Here is a 19,408-nt window from a genome sequence, read left to right as displayed (position 1 = left end):
CCCAGAACTGGGAGCCGCAGACAAACCCACTACACTACGTGCGGCAATATGTTAGTGACAAACTCAGATAGTTTATCCGGATGGTATGTAAACATATAGATTCAATCCGCGGCTCCCAGTTCTGGGGACCGCGGATCGAAACCCGCTCACTGCTTGGCAGTATGTTAGTGATGAACAAAGTAGTTCTTCTTCAATATAAATTATACACACTTTAGAACTACACAGACGTCTAAACAACATGAATACTTACTTTTTATGATCAATTAGCTTTATTTTCTAAAAAAAAAAATATTCCTTCAGTATTCTTTTTGGCGGTAAAATAAGCTACGGTCTGTAAAATATATTAAATATCAGTAAATCGAAAGTTTTGTTTTGAAGAAGAAAGAGACAACATGAGGAGCTGTATTTGTTAAAAAATGTTATGTTGCTAGCTTTAAGAAGGTAATTAATACCTCTGGCTTTTTGTGCAATAAACTTATGTCTCTATGCAAAACTTCTATGGATATTATCTAGCCAGCTAGTTCAAGAAGTGTAAAGTTTCATTTGGATAGAAAACTTGAGTTAAAAGCAAGGTAAGTACTTATTCCTTTTCTGTCATTTTTAGTTATAATTGAATGCCCAATTTGATATTTAAGATGATGTAAGGTGTTGTTTTTGTCCTTAGTTACAAAATTTTTCACCGCAATTAGCTCGACTTTTGTGTGAGTTACTAAAGTCGAAAACCAAAAAAAAAAAGGTTTAAAAAATGGTTTAAATAGACCTACTGAAAACATTGCAGCATACGATTTCAGAAAGATTTTTACTTTTAAACACAAAGAAAAGACGCAGAGTTAGAATTAAAGTTTTTAAAGCAATTTCTAGGTGGCTATTTCTGTACCTAATTTTTGATCCCTGACAATTTCGCGAAAAAGAGAAAAAATAAATAGATTGACAAGAATCTTGTTGAATGAAGGTATAGAACAGAAATCTGGCATCGTAATTTTTGAGAAAGTCTGATTTAAAGTTTAAAAACATACAGGGTGACCACAAAAAGTATGATTCATTTAAATATGCTGTTCAGATTCATTTAAATATACCGTTTAACTTGAGATTGTCTACAGTTTCTTTACAAAAACTAAAAAAAGGCGCAAACGTGTGAAAATTAAGATACATTGTTATCGCTTTCCTTAGTCCATTTTTAAAGCTATAATCATCATCGAGGCTCAAATTAAAAATTAAGCATTAGGCTATGCATACTCCAAGGCTGAACAATAACGTTAAGCACGTGCTGTATGCCGTTAACGTGCAAAAAAATGTTGTTAATTAAAACTCGTACGAATCGGATAATTTTCACTCTGAATTATATTATAATCAGCAAATATCGAAGTGGAATTGGTAAGTATATTTACATAGGCATATTTTGAGGCTTAAATTTTGTAAATTATAATTGATACGGATAGGTATTTAACCTAATGTTTATAAAAAATGTCTAAATAATTAACATTAAGTTCAAAAACTGTTTATTCTTCCTTTTTGGCTAATCCAAAATTTTGAAGTTTATTTAAATATTCTTCAACAAGTTTGATGTACTTTACGATATCGCAAATTTTGGCTGTACGGTAGAGCGTATCCTTCAACAAACCAGTATAAAACATTAATCCTTCAACAAACTCCATAGCACGTCGGTTGAAATGTTTTGACTTACTCATCGCGCATGCTACGGTCAAATTCTCCATCAGCTTGTAGCAATCATGCAACAAACCAAATGCTTGATTAGTTACGCCAAGCAACGATGAAGATGGTACATGATTTAACTTTCGGATTTCCTTGTTTACCTTCAGTTTTGTTTTCCAAACATTTACACCAGTAGACAGCATAGCATACTTTACAGCTTTCCTTTGAAATTTAACTACTCTAGAGCTGGTATTGCTATCGTCCAAGCTGGTGAAAGTCATCTTTTGGTCATCAGCCATTGAACAGCTTGTATGCTGTGCAAATGATTTCAAACAATACCAACAAAATGATTTACCACAAATGCACGACATGTAATTACAACCTCCATTTTTCACGATGGGATTTCTACAGAAAGGGCATTTTTTGTAAACGATTTCCACTTGAAATAAATTTCCATTTTGATCCAAAACCGTACCAATATCTGATTGTTTTTGTTCTTGATAATTTTGAAAAGCTTCACATGAGGACGGCCAGTGATCAACACTTTGGCAGTTAAAGCACCAATTTTTAGTACATTTGCATCTCACGATAGGGTTATCAACAATAACTTTATTGCTTAAGCTTACATTGGTAGGATTTACTGCCACAACTTTGCAACGACTGTTCGGACAAAATTTCATTGACTCATTCTTTAGTACGTAAGCCTCCATTTTTTTCTTTATAACCATGGAAAACTCCTGGGGACTTATAAGCTGCAAAATGGTAACCACATCTAATTTGTTACTGCATTGAAACTCAGGGCATAACAGTTGGAAATATCCAGAGTTCATTTGGGTGCTTACGTATTTTTCCAAACAGCTCTTACATGCATAATGATTGCACTTCTTTAAATGTATGATCACAACAGAAGAAAAGCAAATTGGGCAGGTTGTTTTAGACTGTGATTCAATATTGTCAACAAAACGCTGATTCAAGTCGTCAAAAACATCTGGAAAAAAGTTGTTAAATTCAACCAGATCTATTTTTGGTTTAAAACATTGCAACATAGATGATGAAAGTTCTTTCTCCAAATGATTATGTTTCATAGTGACAGAGTTCAAGCCTTTAAAAGCATAGTTGACCAAATTTAAGATATCAAAATTTTTCTCACTTACTGGAAATTGTTCAATATTGCTATTAAATGTTTTAATGTTGACTGTGGAAAAGCCATCCACATACTCAGATTCGATTGTAAACAAAATGGCAGCATCTGCTAAATCTGTAGTGCTTTTAAAAATTGCAAAAGATCGTGGGTAAGAGGCTCCTTCTCTGTACTGACACCCAAAAAGCCTTTTGAGATTCTCACATTTTATTTGGCTGCTATCTATTTTTAATGAGAACTCTAAACTTTTCTTTAACGATTTCCCTTTCATTTTTTTATCAGATAAAGTCCTGTCATTATTAATTTCGATTGCAGCATCCATACTAACAAATTCATTGTTACAATTGGTTACTTCGATTATTTCATAACTTCCCTTATCGTGCTTCTTTGTGAATTGACCGGATGCTGGATTGACTCTTTTTAACTGATGGTCTATGTTTGCATTTGAGTTGTGTGGAATATTTGCATGTTTCTTGTCCACAACGAACATATTTAAGCTGTAACCACCAGTTTTAAAATTTGATCTTACTGCGTCTTCACAATAGTCTTCACTGTCTGTTATATCACTATCGACGTATACTTCCCCATTTTCTTCATAATCAACTAGTTTGCAACAATTTTTCGATTCCCTGTGATGTTTATTATTCTTCAGTTCAGAATAAGTTTTTCTTTTATCATTATGGTAACACCATGTATTCGTCTTTGTTTTGACAGATGATTCAATGGTATAAACAATTTCTGCTTTATCTTCACAACGTAATGTTGGTAAATTAGCTCTCCTAAATAAAGTCAAAATAATTTGTGCTACATGCTTTGCCACCTTCTTATACATATTTGCTAAAATTGAACTTCGCAGAAAGTTAAACTTTTTTTTGGTAAAGTGCGGAATTTTGGTGGTTGATAAAATAATTGTTAGTCCCTATAAGATCAACTTTAAAGGCCAACTTATCTCAATAAACTGAAAATAAAATAAAACTAATAGGCTATTTGCAAAAAATAATGCATTGAAAAAACCTCAGAATGATCCATTCATAATAGAAAACCTATATTATATACACTAAATTATCAATTATACACTAAATTATCAATTTATCAATATTATTTTATATGTATAATAATTCAGAGCTCAATATTTATTAGCATTTGTTAAAAAAGGTCAACATTGAAACCAAAAATGAAACAAATCATTAGCTATAAGGGTCAAATAGTAAATAAAACAAGGAAAACAAGTAAAATATATAAAACAAGACTTTATTTTTAGTGCAAAAATGTGTAAACAATAAATTGGCTACACAATGAAAAAAAACACAAAACAGCCATTTTTTATGCACTGAAGCAAAGAATAATTGTATAGAATATAAGATATTTTAAAATTTTAAGTATCTATATAATAATGTGTTTATTTTCCTTTGATGTAGCTAAAAAAGTTATGTCTCAAATGTTAATTGACAAATTTAACATGCAACCTCAATAACATTAATGTAACGCCAATATTAAATTAAAGAAGCCATTACAATGCACTTAAGTCCAAATAACTTGGAAATAAGTTGGTGACGTCAGTAATTTCTCACTGTGTGGGTAACTGGGGACCACCTGGGACCAATTTGGGTCAGTTGGGTGACTTTGCAGAAGTCAGCAAAAGCGCATAATCCTATTATATACAATTTCCAATGTAATCCTGTCTAAGTGGATTTTTTCATGGGCCTTATTGACTAGTATATATATATGTATATATTAAAAATTTGCTTACCATTTTTTGGATTCTCTGGCATGTTCGTTGGAACTGGAATCTAAAACATATTTGCAACTGTTTCTTAAATTGTTTGCAAACATCCAATCACCAGGCTTTTCCAATAAAACAACACCACTTTTTTCATGCGAAAATTGATTTGAAATTTCTTTCAACTTTTTTGCTTTCTTTTTTGGTCGCTTGACACTAAGTTTTTCTTTTGCGTCTGGAACTTCCTGCAGGGTTTCTTTAAGATGGGCTGGTAGATGCCATCTTCCCTTTTTGTTCAATGAAAATCTTACATTAGAATTGGAATTGAGAGAAGCATTATCTGTGGCCCAAGCATTAATTGATATTCCATCATCAATCCAAAATTTATTCTGTCTTTTCTCATCATTTAGTAAGGTACCAGAAACATGATCCGTTTTCCTTGTGATAAATGAAGTTGATGAAGCTTTTCCAACAGATGTAACTCCTTTAAAACAATAATATAAAAAAATAAAAAATGATAATACCTTGAGGAAAGAAATTGTTTTCTCATAAATTTGCAAATTTTAAGGTTTAAAAAATTATTTTTGTGACGCTAGCTGGCTATATATAGCTAAATATTTGCATTTTTAATCTTTTAGCATAAATTATTGCGATTTTTTTATTTTACTTTAAGGTTAACCTCCATTGTCTAATAAACCAGTTAACTACCAAGTTGCCATTTAATTTCAAGTTTTCTCTGCCTTTTTAAAAAATTAAAAAAGCTTTTTTACGCACCTCGTTTATAACTATTTCTTAAAGTGTTTCCAGTGTTACCACCGTGCTTGCACTTTTTCAACACCATGCTTACTCCAGTATTGAACTGAGTTAGCTTGTTTTAACTGGAATTTCATTTTGACTCGTATTTAAAACAAAAATGTGAGCTAAGCCTGGTGCAATCAGTTTGGCAAAACAGCTGAACGAATGTTTTTTTTTCGGCTAATGGTGCAATATTGCATTTCTAGCTAACCTCAAACCTCCGGCCCCCAGCCAAGCTGATCAACCCTGTCCTCGGTATATTTTCCTCGTCTCTCTCCGAGCTTCTCTTATTCTCTTTTCTGTACAGGGCGCGGGACCCGAAATAGAAAAAGAAGCCCCTAGGGTCGATGTTGTGTGCGTGGAGGAAAATTTAAAGACACTTTTTTTTATAATCAATATAAAAAGGGTTGCGGAGCGGAAACAGGTCCCTTATGCTCAAAAACGAAAAATTATACTCCACGGTGTAATCAAGAAAAAGAATTTTTATTATAGCGGTTTACAGGTCTCCAGGGTTAATGTAATGTAATATATTTTTAACTTCTAAGGTATACAATGGTAAAACGTTGCAAAAAGTTCTAATACGTGAAAATTTAAAATAGACAAACAAAAAATAGAAGAGAGAAAAAATAAAAAATATAGCAATGCCATTATACCTTCAAGTCAGGAGACTCATAGAAGACAAAAAGTCTTACATTAAGAACCTGCGGGATCTACCCTATGCGTAGTTCACGAGCTTGTTGATAACCCAAGATAAACTTCTTCACTTTTGATTGAAAAGTTTTAACATTTGTCCTGTAAGATTGATGGTTTCATTTTGGAGATCTTGTTCCAGATATATGGGCCGCGATACGAAATGGAAAGTCGACTGAACTTTGTTTTCCTAAATGGCGTGTAATACAACTCAGTAGATCTAGTGACATATTTGTTTTTCATCACAAAAAACGTGTTTGAGAACACCACTGTGGTTTCTTTTCTTCTTGACCTGTTCATAAAACAAAGTGTCTTAAGGATATTTATTCGAATTATGTTTATAATGTTCACACGTTGAAACAAAGGCTTTGAATGTGTCAACTTGTTCTGAAAGGTAATTATTCTCGTGGCATGTTTAGAAGTTCTGATATGTTTATTCCAGTTTACATTCTCATCAAGTATAACACATAGAAATTTAATATCTGTCACGCAGTGAACTTTATCAATTTCTACTGCCAGTTCTGGAAGGGGGTAAATTTTCTTTTTCTTTTTGTGTGTTTGATGAAAAAGGATGTATTTAGTCTTTTTTATATTTAGCAAAAGTTTGTTTGAATCAAGCCAGTCCTTTAATTTCGCTAGTTCTGTGTTCATCGTGGCAAAAGGCGTTTCTATGTTATTATGCGAGTAAAATATATTAGTATCATCCGCGAACATAATCGGCTTAGGTCGTTTACGTATATTAAAAACAAAGTGGACCAAGAATGGAACCCTGAGGAACTCCGCATTTGATTGCAAGTTTGCTTGTTTTTATTTTGTCGTCAAAACTGACATATTGTTGTCGATTACACAAGTAACTTTTAAGCCAATCAAAGTCAGATCCATTGATACCAGACGCTTTCAATTTTCCCAGTAATATGTCGTGATCAACAGTGAAATATTTAGACAGGTCAATGGAGATTCCTAAAGTATACTGACCCTTCTCAAACGAGTTTTATATGTCACCAATAAGTTGCATAATTGCATGATCTGTAGGGTGCTTGTTTCTAAATCCAAACTGTTATTCGTAAAATACTAGTCATTAGCCCGTGGAAAATCCACGGGTTCGCCCTTCCTTTTTATACCGCATTGCGTGCTTCTCGCTATTGCGCAGCTAAGCTACCATTTTGCGTGACAGACAGACAGACAGACGTATACGGGCATTATAATATAGACTAGCCGTAAACCCGTGGAAAAATCCACGGGGTCGCCCGTCCTTTATATATCGCATTTCGTGTTTCTGTAACAGGACGCGGTTTCCGCGGACAGACAGACAAAATACGGCTATTATTAAAGAGACTAGCTGTTAACCCGTGGAAAAATCCACGGGGTTGCCCGTCCTTTATATATCGCATTTCGTGTTTCTGTAACAGGACGCGGTTTTCGCGGACAGACAGACAAAATACGGCTATTATTAAAGAGATTGCGTGATCAGTAAAATAATAAAATAATCTGTTATACATTATTTTTTCTAGAATTTTTAAAAATGTTGGCAAAATAGAAATTGGCTTGATAATATGTCAGTATCACCTGATTTAAAAATTGGTGTCACTTTTGCAACTTTTAATTTATACACCCTGTGATATTGACTTACTGAAAATGTTATGAATTACATGTCTTATTGCTGAAAATGTGTCTATAACGACATTACTGCAAATATTGTCATAGCCAGGTGCTTTATTGCGTTTTAAGCTGTTAAAAGCTGTATCTAATTCATTATTGCTAACGGGTAATTGTTATGTTTAAGTTTACATTTAGGCAGATATGTCGTATAGTCTTTATTGTTTCTAATATTTGCTGCTAGACTAGGTCCTACGTTAACAAAGAAATCGTTAAATGCATTAGCAATTTCATTTTCATTTTCTATTACAGTTTCACTCCTATTCACTTCTTGTAAAAAACGCTTTCCGTACTGTGTATTTCCTATCACTTCTTTCACTACGGACCATGTTTTTTTGGGATCGCCTTTATATTTATTAAATAGGTTTGTGTGGTGATTCTTCCTACATAAGTTTTTATAAGTTTTGTAGTTTTCAATATCTTTACACGACTTAGACTTTAATTGTTTGACGTAAAGCTTTTATTTTGCCGACTTTATCAAGCCCTTTGTTATCCATGGGGATTGCAGCGATTTGGTTTTAATGCAAGTTTTTTATTAGTAAAAAGAATTTTTCATATTCTTGTGAATATATATTTAAGAAGAGCTCATATGATCGGTTTACATCCATTATATTTAATACCTCGATCCAATCGGTATGATTTAGCGAGCATTTGAAGCTATTAATAGCAGTTTTAGAATAGATTCTTGTATAAAAGTTTGTCGTTTGCTGCTTTGAAAAGGTACTTGCGATATTTTTAGAAGTAAAAAATATTGGGAAGTGGTCAGACACATCTGTTTGAACTATTCCTGACAACACTTGGTTTTCAAAAAGAAGGTGCAGAGACAAGATAAGGGAGTTTTCTTTACCGGCAAACACATTTAAAGTTCTCTGCAATTTTTGGTGAAGGCTAAAACTATCTATTACCATCACTAAGCCAACTTTTATTTTAGTGTACAAAGAAATAAAAAGCGGGCTCAGAAGTTTATTGAAAAAATTCGTTAGCTTACTATATAAATAATAAAGTAAAAGAGGATTGTTTCTTCAGCTAATAAAGTTAGAGTAATATCGTAAAACCTGACTTTGTCACTCTACAAAATTAATTCATAAAACACGCGAAAATGATAAACTTCATTGAATATTCTTTTTATCCCTCATCTAAAATGACAAAACTTTAAGTATTTATAACTTTCATTTACAGTTTTCAGCACGCGCTTGCAACCGCTTTTTTATTTAACTCCTTTTTTTTTACAACCCCCACAAAATTAACGTTACCTTCTTGTGATGATATTATTTTCTCGAGATGATATTATCTCCTTGAGAACATAATACTCCTTATAAATACAAATAAGCAAACGGAGGCACGTTATTGTCACTTTAATTGCCACTTCAATTACCAAGCCAGGATAACTTTGGCATCTAGCATCTTCCAAGACAACCATATCAAAAATAAGGACAGAAATAGTCAATGCGCATGTCTCTCGCCTATAAGCCTCTGCTTTCGTGAAAGTTGTTAACTTTTATATACAGGCTTTTATTCTGTAAGGTTTTGTGTTGTTGTTTTTTCGTATGTTTGCATGAAAAGTGATAAAAAGAAAGGGTTTGCTTGAGGATTCAATGTGTCGCAAAAGAAGTGAAATTGGGACCAGCCCCTTCTTCTCTTGGAGTTTGAAAAAATTCACTAAAAACATGCAAGTGCGTGTTCTGAAAGGGATGCAGGCTAAAAGTATCTAACAGTTCCTATATAAACCATACTTTTCGCTCAAACTAGAAGTCATATAACTTCAGTGAAAATTGAAATAATAATAATGAAAATTGCGATGGTATGCTTTCAGACCGGGTTGATAAAATAGAGTAAAAAAATTCCTTCTGATTTTCTGACTTTAGCGATTTTGGGAGGCTATTTTTGACAGCATATCTGTAACAAAAAAAACAACACAAAAATCATTTCTCACGTCCTACCGGTAAAATACGGTAAGAATTTAATTAAAATATTAGTCACTTTGCACCACGCTTGCACAAAATGTAGTTACCTTTTCCGAATAAATTTTACTAACAAACTTACCATTAGTGAGCAATTTTATAAAAAAATTTTTGTAGGAAACATTTTTTCCAGAATTTTTTTTTTACAATTGATCAACTTTTGTGGAACTTATTTTTGCACCTTGTTAAGTATTACAATTTTGCAGAACTTAATTTGGGGAATAGGGTCAAAAATTGTTCTATTAGGCTCTGCAAATATTTTGTCCTGTAATAAATCTTTCGGGCCTAATATGTTTACGGCGGACGTCACAAATATGTAATGTTATTTATATAGGCAATAAAATATAACACAAAATCATGTTCAGAAACAACCGCTGTTTTAAAATAGTTTTTCATGATATTCCCTGCTATATTTAAGCTGTGGTGAGAAAACAAGGATATCGTTTTGTGTCTTTCTAGCAACCTTGATCCCAGGGCTCTTTGTCTCTCGCTTCTTTGACTCTGAGCATAAAAAAATATGATCAGGTGACATTAAATGTTTGTAACGCGTGAAGTATAAAAAACAGGATCCCATTAAATCAGATGCACAACACTTATAAAAACAATTTTCACAAATTGTAAAGCCGTCTATAAACTGTCTAGCCAGCTAGAACTTTGGAGAAAAGCCTTTCCATAAAGTTAACTACTGAAAATCACAAAACTAAAAATATATATCTAGCCTCAGTGTTTGATTTAACGAGCGAAACTAATAAATACGACCTTTTTTTAAACATCTATTTTTTATCGTCATAACATAATAATGTTCATGGCCAAACTCTGACATTGTCTGAAGCACTCGCCAAAAAATCCTATTCTTTACGTCACGTGGCTTTTGCTTATCTATCACGACCTACCGTTTAGAAAAAACTGGGTTATCAAGAGCTATTATCAACAGGCTTGTATCGGGTAATGTATCTATTTCCCGAATGTCAGAAAAGATGCCATGGGGACGTGGTTGGCCGAGTTGATCATATACATAACATGTTTTACTTTTTTTAAGCGGTAGTAGCAAATTTATGGTTTATTTTTGGCTGAAAATGTTATCTAGTTTCCTCGTTACTAACGACATTCTTTGCTATCTGAATTATTATTTACTACCCGTAAACGAAATGTTCGTGTTAATATTCTGTCTTGCGTCACCTTCAATAACAAATCCAACCAAACACATTTTGATGACATTCAATTATTTATTTAATGTTTAACTTGTTGTTATAAAATTCTTATCAGTTGCACAGATACGAACGATATGATGAATCTTCTTGCGGTAGTAAACACATTCGTTCTCATAGTCTAAAAAATTGCTTCATATTTTAAGGGCTTAAAAAGCTAACTTAAAGTACTAAAATCGCATCACAAAGATGGAAAATAAGTCCCATGGGACATCGTCATTAAATGACTGCTATTGTATGTTATATGTCTAATTATAATGAATATTGATAAACTTAGCAACAAAAAAGCAAAGCCTTTGTTAAAAAACATCTTTCAAATTGTCTGGCACTCACCATGTAAGGTTAGCATGAAGTTATTAAATTCTGCAGTTACAGAACAAACATGAGGGAATTAGTAAGATTTATTCTGTTTAGCTGTTGTTATGTAGAGCAAAATAAAAACGAAGAAAAAATAGTAAAGAATAAAGAAACTAGGAAAACCGACACCAAGCAAGACAATAAAGAAGAAGAAAATGAAAGTCGCAAAGATGTCGAAAAAGTGAAACATTGGCTTCGAAATCAACAAAACTTCCTGAAACAGACTACTCATGAGCGAGAAAATGTTGAGCAAGAGAATCTTCAAGTTTCAAGTTTAGAGAGATATGCATTAAAACGGTTAAATCAAGAAATCGTTAACAATAACATGTTTACCACTGTAGATAAACCGGTTCATGTTCGACTAATAAAACATAAACTCGATGAAGAATTAAACACAAAGGAAAGACAAGTTATGAGACGAGTTGCTCTTCTAACTAAGTAACAGTGACTTCGGAAACTTAGTTAGAAAACATAGTTAGGCATAAATTTTTATTGTTGACATATTTATATACACAATATTAGGTTTTTTCTGTACAGGCTTTTCTCTATAAAACTAGTCAGTGGCCCGTGAATAAATCCACACGTTCAACCGTCCGTGTTTTCCGTGGTTTGCTACTGCGGTACCATTTTGCGCAGAGGCAGGCAGAATACGGCTATTATAGAGAACTATTCACTAGCCTGTGGAAAAATCCCCGGGTTTGCCCGTTCTTTAAATTATCTGATGTCCTCTGCAATCCAATGTAATCCAACTTGAGCAATTTTTTAATGGCAGATATAGTGACTGAGTTTTATTTGCAAAATTATCCTTGAATATACAGACTGCAGGAAATTTTATGTTTTCTGCAAATCTACGAGAAGACCACAAGAAGTTTGTAAAATTATGAAAAACTTCAAACACCATGTTGTTATGTTTACTGTTTTCAATATGATGTTATTATGTCCCCTGTAAGAAACATCATGTTGCGTGTTTTTTTTAAATCTACAAAAGAAAAACATGAAGTTTCTGACATAAAGGAAAACTTCACACATCATATTTTAGCGTTTTCTGTTTTCTATTGTGAAGTGTATTGCTTTTCCTTCTCAAAACTTGCTTTTGCATATTCTCTAAGCAGGAAATAACTGTAAACATCATGTTTGTGCGCATCACAATTTCAACGGAATACGTTGCTACCTGGCGCTTTCCCGTGTGCCTTTAATCCTAAATTTTTGGCAAGTAATCCTGGTGCTAACTTCCGCTAATCCAATCTTAAGTAGTTTAGCTTTACTGAATCTTACCAATTAAGCCAACCAATAATGTACGGGTATTGAACACGATTTATGTCATAAGAAAAAAATTTTTGTTGCTCTTCTTCTTCAAAAAAAGTAATAACAAGGTTTTCAAAAAAAAACATTTATTTTATAAAGCTTACAGACGTAGTTCTAAAAAGAGTTTTTCCCATTTGGGAAGTCGTAATAAGTAGTCAAATGACAGATCCCTTTGAATTAATTTCGTGATATACGCCGCTTACGTAATAGTTACGCAGCTGACGTGTTAAAGTAGCCAGCAAAAAAAAAAAAGAACGGCGAGTCAATTCCGCGATATACGCTACTTTCGCAAAGGTTTCGTAGTTGAGAAGAGTGGCCCCACAAGCTTTTTTCTTAATAATTTTGTCCAATATTGTAGCCTCAAGAAATATGGGGTTCAAATGACATACCTTCAACTAGTTGCAATATACGTACAAGTCGCAACAAGTGTAATTATTGAATATCAGGATTTATAATGCTGATTGAGCGTGTTCTTTTCCAAAAATCAGGACACATTGAATTTAAAACTTTTTGTCCCTTCTGACACGGACATGCTTAGCTTCACTGTTGCCACAAGAAGTAAGTAATAAGTTTCCTTTCGCCCGAAATCATGTACACATTTAAAAGGGCTAGACAAGAGAAAGAAATGAAACGAAACTTCATGTAAAGGCTGCATAAGTTCATACTTATAACAAAGCTAAAAATGCTATGATTAAGATAGCAAAAAATTCTAACTACTTAAATTAGAATAATTCAAAAATATTTTCATCTTTATCAGGTTCCCAATTTTGACCACAAGTGGAAACACAAGAGCATTGTTGTGTTTCCACTTGTATCTTACAAGTGGAAACACAACAATGTATCTTACACTCTTACAAGAGCATTGTTCGACAGCTGCAAACATTATTACTGTATGGATTTCTTTTCAAAGAGTTTCACCATCTTTTATACCTCCATAGTTGTACGGAGTAAAGCGTAGAATATTGTCTGAGCTAAATTTGGATCTGTCATGTTTGTTTCATAATTTCTATTTGTCAAACGCCCTCCCTAGTCAGTTGGATCTAATTGTGTTATTCCAACTTCGTCACCAGGGCATCTTGTATCTTGACCCTGGGAGAACGATACGAACATGTTTGTATCGCCGTCCCGGGGTCAGAAAAGATACAAGATGCCCTGGGGACGAGGTTGGTGCTATTCCTATTTTTTGCGAAGAATTGTTTTATTTGTAGCTAATGGTTGCACTACAAATGTTAGTACAATATCTCTTGTTTCATTTTATTATACAACATGTGTTTTCAATAAAGTTGTAACATTGACTATTGTGAAACCGTATAAATAGAGTATAAATATATTTAAATGAAATCTATATAATAATACGCCAGTTCCGTGTCTCTGTGACAGGCAAAGTGGATGTCTTCATTTTCCTTTGATATTGCCGAAAAATGCATGTCTAATATGGTAAATATTCAGACATAACGGCGCGACGTCAATAACACCACTTTAACGTCAATATCCTATATTAAATTAATGAAGCCATTACAGTGCACCTAAAACTTTGAGGCTAAATAACTTGGAAACGAGTTGGTGACGTCAATGATTTTTCACCGCGTGGGTAACTAGGGACCACCTTGGACCAATTTGGGTAAGTTTCCCAAACCTGGGTCCCCGAATCCGTTTTGAAATGGACGGGTTGATGACGTCATCAAAAAATCTTTAAACCCTAATATCTCTGCAACCGTTTGTCAAAGATATATGATCCTATACATTTTCTTGATCATCGTTTCAAAGTCTATACGATGAAGGTAACAGGGATATAAATTTCTGAAAATTTTTTTTTGCGTTTTAACGGGCCATTGCTGACGTCAGCAAAATTTTAAAACCATTTTATGTCTTTTGTTGTTCGTAGAAAAGTTATGATCCTATATTATTTTGATCAGCGTTTCAACCTCTACACGTTACAGGCAACGAATAAACTAAATTTCGCCAAATATTTTTTTTTTTTTTTTTTTGGATTTGCAATGCTGACGACAGCAAACCAACATTTTCAATGTCCTATTGCCTAAGTGGATTTCTCCACGGGTCTTTATCGACTAGTAACTAATAATTGCTAAGTGTTGCCACTGACATGTGGTATGAGAAAGAATTATTTTCGGCTAAAGAAAAATGAACTTTTCACATTCGGGTTTATTTCGTATCGGTATCACCTTGGAGATATTTTTTTATTGATCCATGCATAATTATTAGCTCGAACTGCTACTGTTGTTTTGAGAGGGAATCTTTGCAATCCTTACAAATCCTTGCTTTCAATTCACAACGGACACGTGTTATTAAATGATAATTTAACAAATCCTTTAAGTTGGTTTACGACTATAAAGATTCTATCAAATGTTATCTCCAGGACGCTTTTTTTCCGTTGCCTTATTGTGTTCTTTTCAACATCAGTTTTGTTATCAGACTCAATATTCTTGTATTTACGCAGTCTGCTAAAAAGCAGCATTGTGCTAGCAAAGAAATTGTTTATTTAGGTGAAAAGGAGACATAGTTAATGTAAATTTCTTTATTTTTTAACACTTATTACTTATATTTGATAACATTTTAAAACATATATTTTTGTTTTTCTCTATACATCAAGGTCATTATTAGCTGCAACTTGAATGGGCTTATAATCACATTGAACTGCAACATTCACTTTATTTGCGTTACTTTTGTTTTTCCGTTTGAGTAGATACACAATTTGTTTCAGGTGTAAAGTCAGCTTGTGTAGCTTTAGAATTCATCTCAAGTTCCAAGTGTTCTACTTCTTCATTGTGAATGATTGCATCTTCACATAGTTTTCGTTTGACTGCAGTCTCCTCTCTTAGAATGCTGGATCTTCGCTTTTGTGGTTGTTTTCCTGAGTTGTGAGGAAATAAAGTTGGAACAGCGTCATCTTTGAGCAAACGTCTGAGTGGTTTGTTAAGAAGTTCGTTCTAAATAAGACAAAGAATTATAGTTTTATTTCAAAAGTTAGAACAATTTAATATGTGTTATACAGACCTGTAAATCTCTTGAAAAACATGAATTCTCAAAATGCTGATGACAAATCTTCGCCTCTTTAGGTGGGTTTTCTCTTTTAATGTTAGCTAACCATTTCTTTTTCAAGGTAATATTTGACGGAAAACGAAAAAAACTGATATTTTTTTCTCTATTTTTTGTAAAAGTATTATTACTACAACCAACAACAACACACCAGCCCATTTTAATAAAAAAATTGCTATCTTTTTAATGTTGTTTTTAATTTCGTTTAAACTTTCACTTTCTCAAACCTTTTGACACTATCTCCTCACATGCTGTTTTTTTCAACATATGCCCCAATGATGTCAGAATATTTAATTAGTTTAAAACCACTGTAAAAATACTTATGCATATTAGGCCTTAATTGCATAAACTTTCGTTAAAAAGAAAAATAAATATACTTTTATAAATATATTAAGCATTTAAAACAAAATTTAAAGACGAAAAATTTAATGAATTTTAAGTGAACCACACCTTTAAAAGGTGTGATCATAAATTTGTTTAATTGGACTTTAAAAGCTGTGAAAATTCGAGATAAATGATGAAAGATGAATGATGTTAAGAAATGTTTCAATATATTTTTTTCTAACTTATGTTACAGTTGTTCTATTTCTCTTTTTATTCTCCCAGTATATAGTAATCTCCTTCTCCAAAGATGGAAAAGCTCTGAGGAGAAGCGTAAATAGTATTGTGTTGCTGACACCCCCGAAAAATATGTAAATATATTTTTAATATTTTGCACATTTCTTTCGATAGTCATCGCAATCGAAAGTTAAGAAGAAAAAAAACTAAAAAAAAAATCAAAATTTTACAACTCTGCAGAACAAGATGAGAATTAATTTGATAACCAGATGAGAATAGTCTTGGAGTTTTTTTTTCAAAACCGCATTTCTCAACCATAACTATACTGCATTCCAATGGTATCTTCTTGACTCCATAAAAATAAAGATTTTATGATTTTAGTTCTGTGAAAATAAGAAACATATTTAAGGACGTCACAGTACATTGGAAATGGCAGAATCAGATTGACCAGTATTTACTGCCTGTTTTACTTAAAGAGAGATAATGTTTAAATTCTTTTTACTTGGGCTAGCTGCAATCCAAATAACGTTCGTTGGGACAGCTTTATATACTCCAGATGAAGAAATACCTGATGGAAGTATAACAAAATATTTTAAAGGGAAAACTGAAATAAGCTGCCTGTTGCAATGCGAAAGAGATGAGCAATGCGACCGAGTCATTTTTAAGTTGCAGAATAAACAGATGAGAAATGGAGAGTGTTGGTTTGTGGAAACAAACACAGGTAGTATACAGAAATTGAAAAAAGATAAATCAATTAAAAGCTATAAAAAGGTGAGTTTAGGAGAAACTGGACAATGTTAATAACTGCTCTTTACATTTCACCAAAACCACTTGCAGACTGAGAAAATTTCAATTTCTACAAGCATGATTTATTACTTAAAACTAGAATGGGGAGGGGTTAAAATGATTTAGTCCCCAATAGCCTAAATATGATCACAAATGCTTGCAATGAAGAATAGTTTATTTTAATTCGGTCTGAAGTTCATTGTTTCTACATAAAACGTGTGTTTTGCTAATTTTTACACTCACTTTTATATGATTATATTTTCTTGCAAAATATAGGATTTTATATTTCTTATCTTTGTCAATCAGCTTTAATTTTTTTTGAACTACATAACATTAAACATATATAGATAAAAAATTAATAAGAAGAATAAGAATAAAAAATGATATAGCAATATTTGCAATATAAGGGGAAATAAGACATTTTATTTACTTTAAGAACGCCCAAGACATTGAAAAAAAAAATCATTCCGCAAAAATCCGCCGTCCATGATATATGAGGGAAGTCATACCAAACGCGGGTTAACGCGGTAATTTTTCAGACATTTTAATGGGGAGTTTTAAACACGGGCAACAGTGAAGAAAATAACAAAGTTTCAAAATATAAATGTTAGAATAAGTATAAGCTAACAGTTGTTTGACTTAAGACTGTTTATTTCAAAAAATACCATAAGCTTCCTTTTTTTTAATTTTTAATTTTTTTTACGTAATATTGTCATGAATTTTAGATAATGCCTGAATATCCAGCACAACCTGTATGTCATTTTGGGGATCTTGTTATTACAAATACATCTATAGAATATAAGTGCCAATGCAAACGTAAGTAGTTTTTTAAGTAAATTAAAGTTAATGTTCGTTTTCCACCATGAAGGCTCTAGTTTTTTGATTGCGGCTGTGTCTTCAGATATTTCGATTAAGTTTTTAACATTTGTAAGTATTAAGAAGTGCACTTTTTAAGCCCTGTGTTACCAGCCCTTATATTTTGAGCGAAAAACATCTGCGTCAGACAAGGCCAAAACATCGACAAGCAATATATTGGCCATAACTCGTAGTCACTATATTTTGATATCCTAAAAAAAGGTGCATATAAAAGAGAACTAAAATTCATTCCGGCATTTGTCAAACTCAGTCATCATTGAAGGGGCAGCTGGACAATAATCGTGTTTATTGACGAGAAAAGACATAATGTTTTAAGTTTTTTAGAAAATCTTATGTTAATAAACAACCACAGAGTTTAACAATCAGTCTTAGATTTGCCAAAAAATAAGCAACTTTTGATACCATTCTCCCAAATTATTTTAAATATTTTCCATGTAGTAACATGCAAGTTAAAAAGCCACAATAAAGTATAAATGTTATATTTTAGAAGAACTACTTTCTTCATCACTAACATACTGCCTGGCTGCAAAGTGGGATTCGATCCACGGTCCCCAGAACTGGGAGCCGCAGACGAGCCCACTACACTACGCGCGGCAATATGTTAGTGATGATTTCAAATAGTTTATCCGGATGGTGTTCTTTTATCTTCCAGAACAAGCAAGCAAGTTTTTAATATTAAGATATTTCACAGGTGAGTGGACATTGTTAAAACGTAATGTCTGCTTTGGAACACATCCCAACGAATTCGGAACATTTGAAATACAAAACAACGCAGTTATGACTGACATAAAATTGGTGTATGTTGGCAGAGGTGGTGTAACATGCATAGCGAATACTCCATTGACCAAATGGGGATGCGATCATAATCAACAATTCGTCATTGGAAATATCGGTGTAATAATTACAGATAATCAAAACACAATACTTTATCCATCCATGGAATATCATATTTGGAGCGGTTTTTTTTCCGTACCGGGATACAACGCCAACTCGCCCTACTTGATTTTTAACGCCAAAAATCACACTGTTAAAAAAGGAGAAGAGTTGAGATTACATTATGCTGAAACTTTATTCGGATACCATGAAAACAACAACGGTACATCATGTGCGGATATTTACGCGAAGTTGTGTGATGCATAAATGAACTGCTGATTTTATTTTGTTTTAACGTCCTTGGGGATGCCATCCTAACGGTTGGCTTTTCCTCCCCTCTGACTGTAACTATGATATATTACCGCCAGAGAACCGTATACCATTGTTCTAATTTCCTTGCCTGCCACACAAGTCGGCTAGCGGTCAGTACATGGCACTAAAAGGGCTGACAAAACTGCATTTAAAGTACGCCGGAGTGCGTACCTGATCCTAAAACCTTATGATTACAAGTCGAAACACTACCACTACACCATCTCCGCTGAGTGTATTTTTAAGACGTAATTGTTCCTAATTTTGCTTTTTTAAAATGTGAAGTAGCTGCACTTGCAACACATTATGTTATTTAAAACCTCTCCTGTCTTTAAAGTCTTTTTATTTCAAAACAACACTGTGGCTTTAAAACAAAGAATTATTATGTCCCTTAATAATGTCTGGCGTGTTTCAACCTATCGAATATTCTACTAATTAGGAAGAGTGCTTCAAATTAAAATTG

At 33.0% G+C, this 19,408-nt stretch overlaps 3 protein-coding genes across 3 annotated transcripts; 1 reads left to right on the top strand and 2 right to left on the bottom strand.

Moving 5' to 3' along the window:
* Positions 1–1,318: 1,318 nt before the first annotated feature.
* On the bottom strand, positions 1,319–5,504 carry LOC130641124 (uncharacterized). Its single transcript, XM_057447790.1, has 3 exons — positions 5,289–5,504; positions 4,545–4,998; positions 1,319–3,573 (listed from the first exon to the last, which is right to left on the bottom strand). The coding sequence occupies exons 1-3, from the start codon at positions 5,353–5,355 to the stop codon at positions 1,500–1,502; spliced, it is 2,595 nt and encodes an 864-aa protein (XP_057303773.1). The 5' UTR covers positions 5,356–5,504; the 3' UTR covers positions 1,319–1,499.
* An 8,766-nt stretch (positions 5,505–14,270) lies between these two features.
* Positions 14,271–15,838, bottom strand: LOC130640657 (THAP domain-containing protein 1 A-like). The gene is made up of 2 exons (XM_057447176.1): positions 15,502–15,838; positions 14,271–15,434 (listed from the first exon to the last, which is right to left on the bottom strand). The coding sequence occupies exons 1-2, from the start codon at positions 15,700–15,702 to the stop codon at positions 15,165–15,167; spliced, it is 471 nt and encodes a 156-aa protein (XP_057303159.1). The 5' UTR covers positions 15,703–15,838; the 3' UTR covers positions 14,271–15,164.
* A 446-nt stretch (positions 15,839–16,284) lies between these two features.
* LOC130640656 (uncharacterized) lies at positions 16,285–19,013 on the top strand. Its single transcript, XM_057447175.1, has 3 exons — positions 16,285–16,872; positions 17,613–17,703; positions 18,455–19,013. The coding sequence occupies exons 1-3, from the start codon at positions 16,585–16,587 to the stop codon at positions 18,901–18,903; spliced, it is 828 nt and encodes a 275-aa protein (XP_057303158.1). The 5' UTR covers positions 16,285–16,584; the 3' UTR covers positions 18,904–19,013.
* Positions 19,014–19,408: the final 395 nt, after the last annotated feature.

This window comes from Hydractinia symbiolongicarpus, chromosome 4 (genome assembly GCF_029227915.1).
Source record: "Hydractinia symbiolongicarpus strain clone_291-10 chromosome 4, HSymV2.1, whole genome shotgun sequence".
Classification (NCBI taxonomy): Eukaryota; Metazoa; Cnidaria; class Hydrozoa; order Anthoathecata; family Hydractiniidae; genus Hydractinia; species Hydractinia symbiolongicarpus.
The sequence above is the reverse complement of the archived record's forward strand: the minus strand, read 5'-3'. Positions and strand labels throughout refer to the sequence as shown.

Excerpts from the sequence above, each read along its gene's own strand:
- LOC130641124 (XM_057447790.1), bottom strand. The coding sequence starts at position 5,355 with ATGGTGTTGAAAAAGTGCAAGCACGGTGGTAACACTGGAAACACTTTA. Across the intron at positions 4,999-5,288 it reads AAGAAATAGTTATAAACGAG|GAGTTACATCTGTTGGAAAA; the intron begins GTGCGTAAAAAA and ends ATTGTTTTAAAG. Across the intron at positions 3,574-4,544 it reads GCCAGAGAATCCAAAAAATG|GAGAGCTAATTTACCAACAT; the intron begins GTAAGCAAATTT and ends GACTTTATTTAG.
- LOC130640657 (XM_057447176.1), bottom strand. The coding sequence starts at position 15,702 with ATGGGCTGGTGTGTTGTTGTTGGTTGTAGTAATAATACTTTTACAAAA. Across the intron at positions 15,435-15,501 it reads GTTTTTCAAGAGATTTACAG|AACGAACTTCTTAACAAACC; the intron begins GTCTGTATAACA and ends TGTCTTATTTAG.
- LOC130640656 (XM_057447175.1), top strand. The coding sequence starts at position 16,585 with ATGTTTAAATTCTTTTTACTTGGGCTAGCTGCAATCCAAATAACGTTC. Across the intron at positions 16,873-17,612 it reads CAATTAAAAGCTATAAAAAG|ATAATGCCTGAATATCCAGC; the intron begins GTGAGTTTAGGA and ends CATGAATTTTAG. Across the intron at positions 17,704-18,454 it reads ATATAAGTGCCAATGCAAAC|GTGAGTGGACATTGTTAAAA; the intron begins GTAAGTAGTTTT and ends GATATTTCACAG.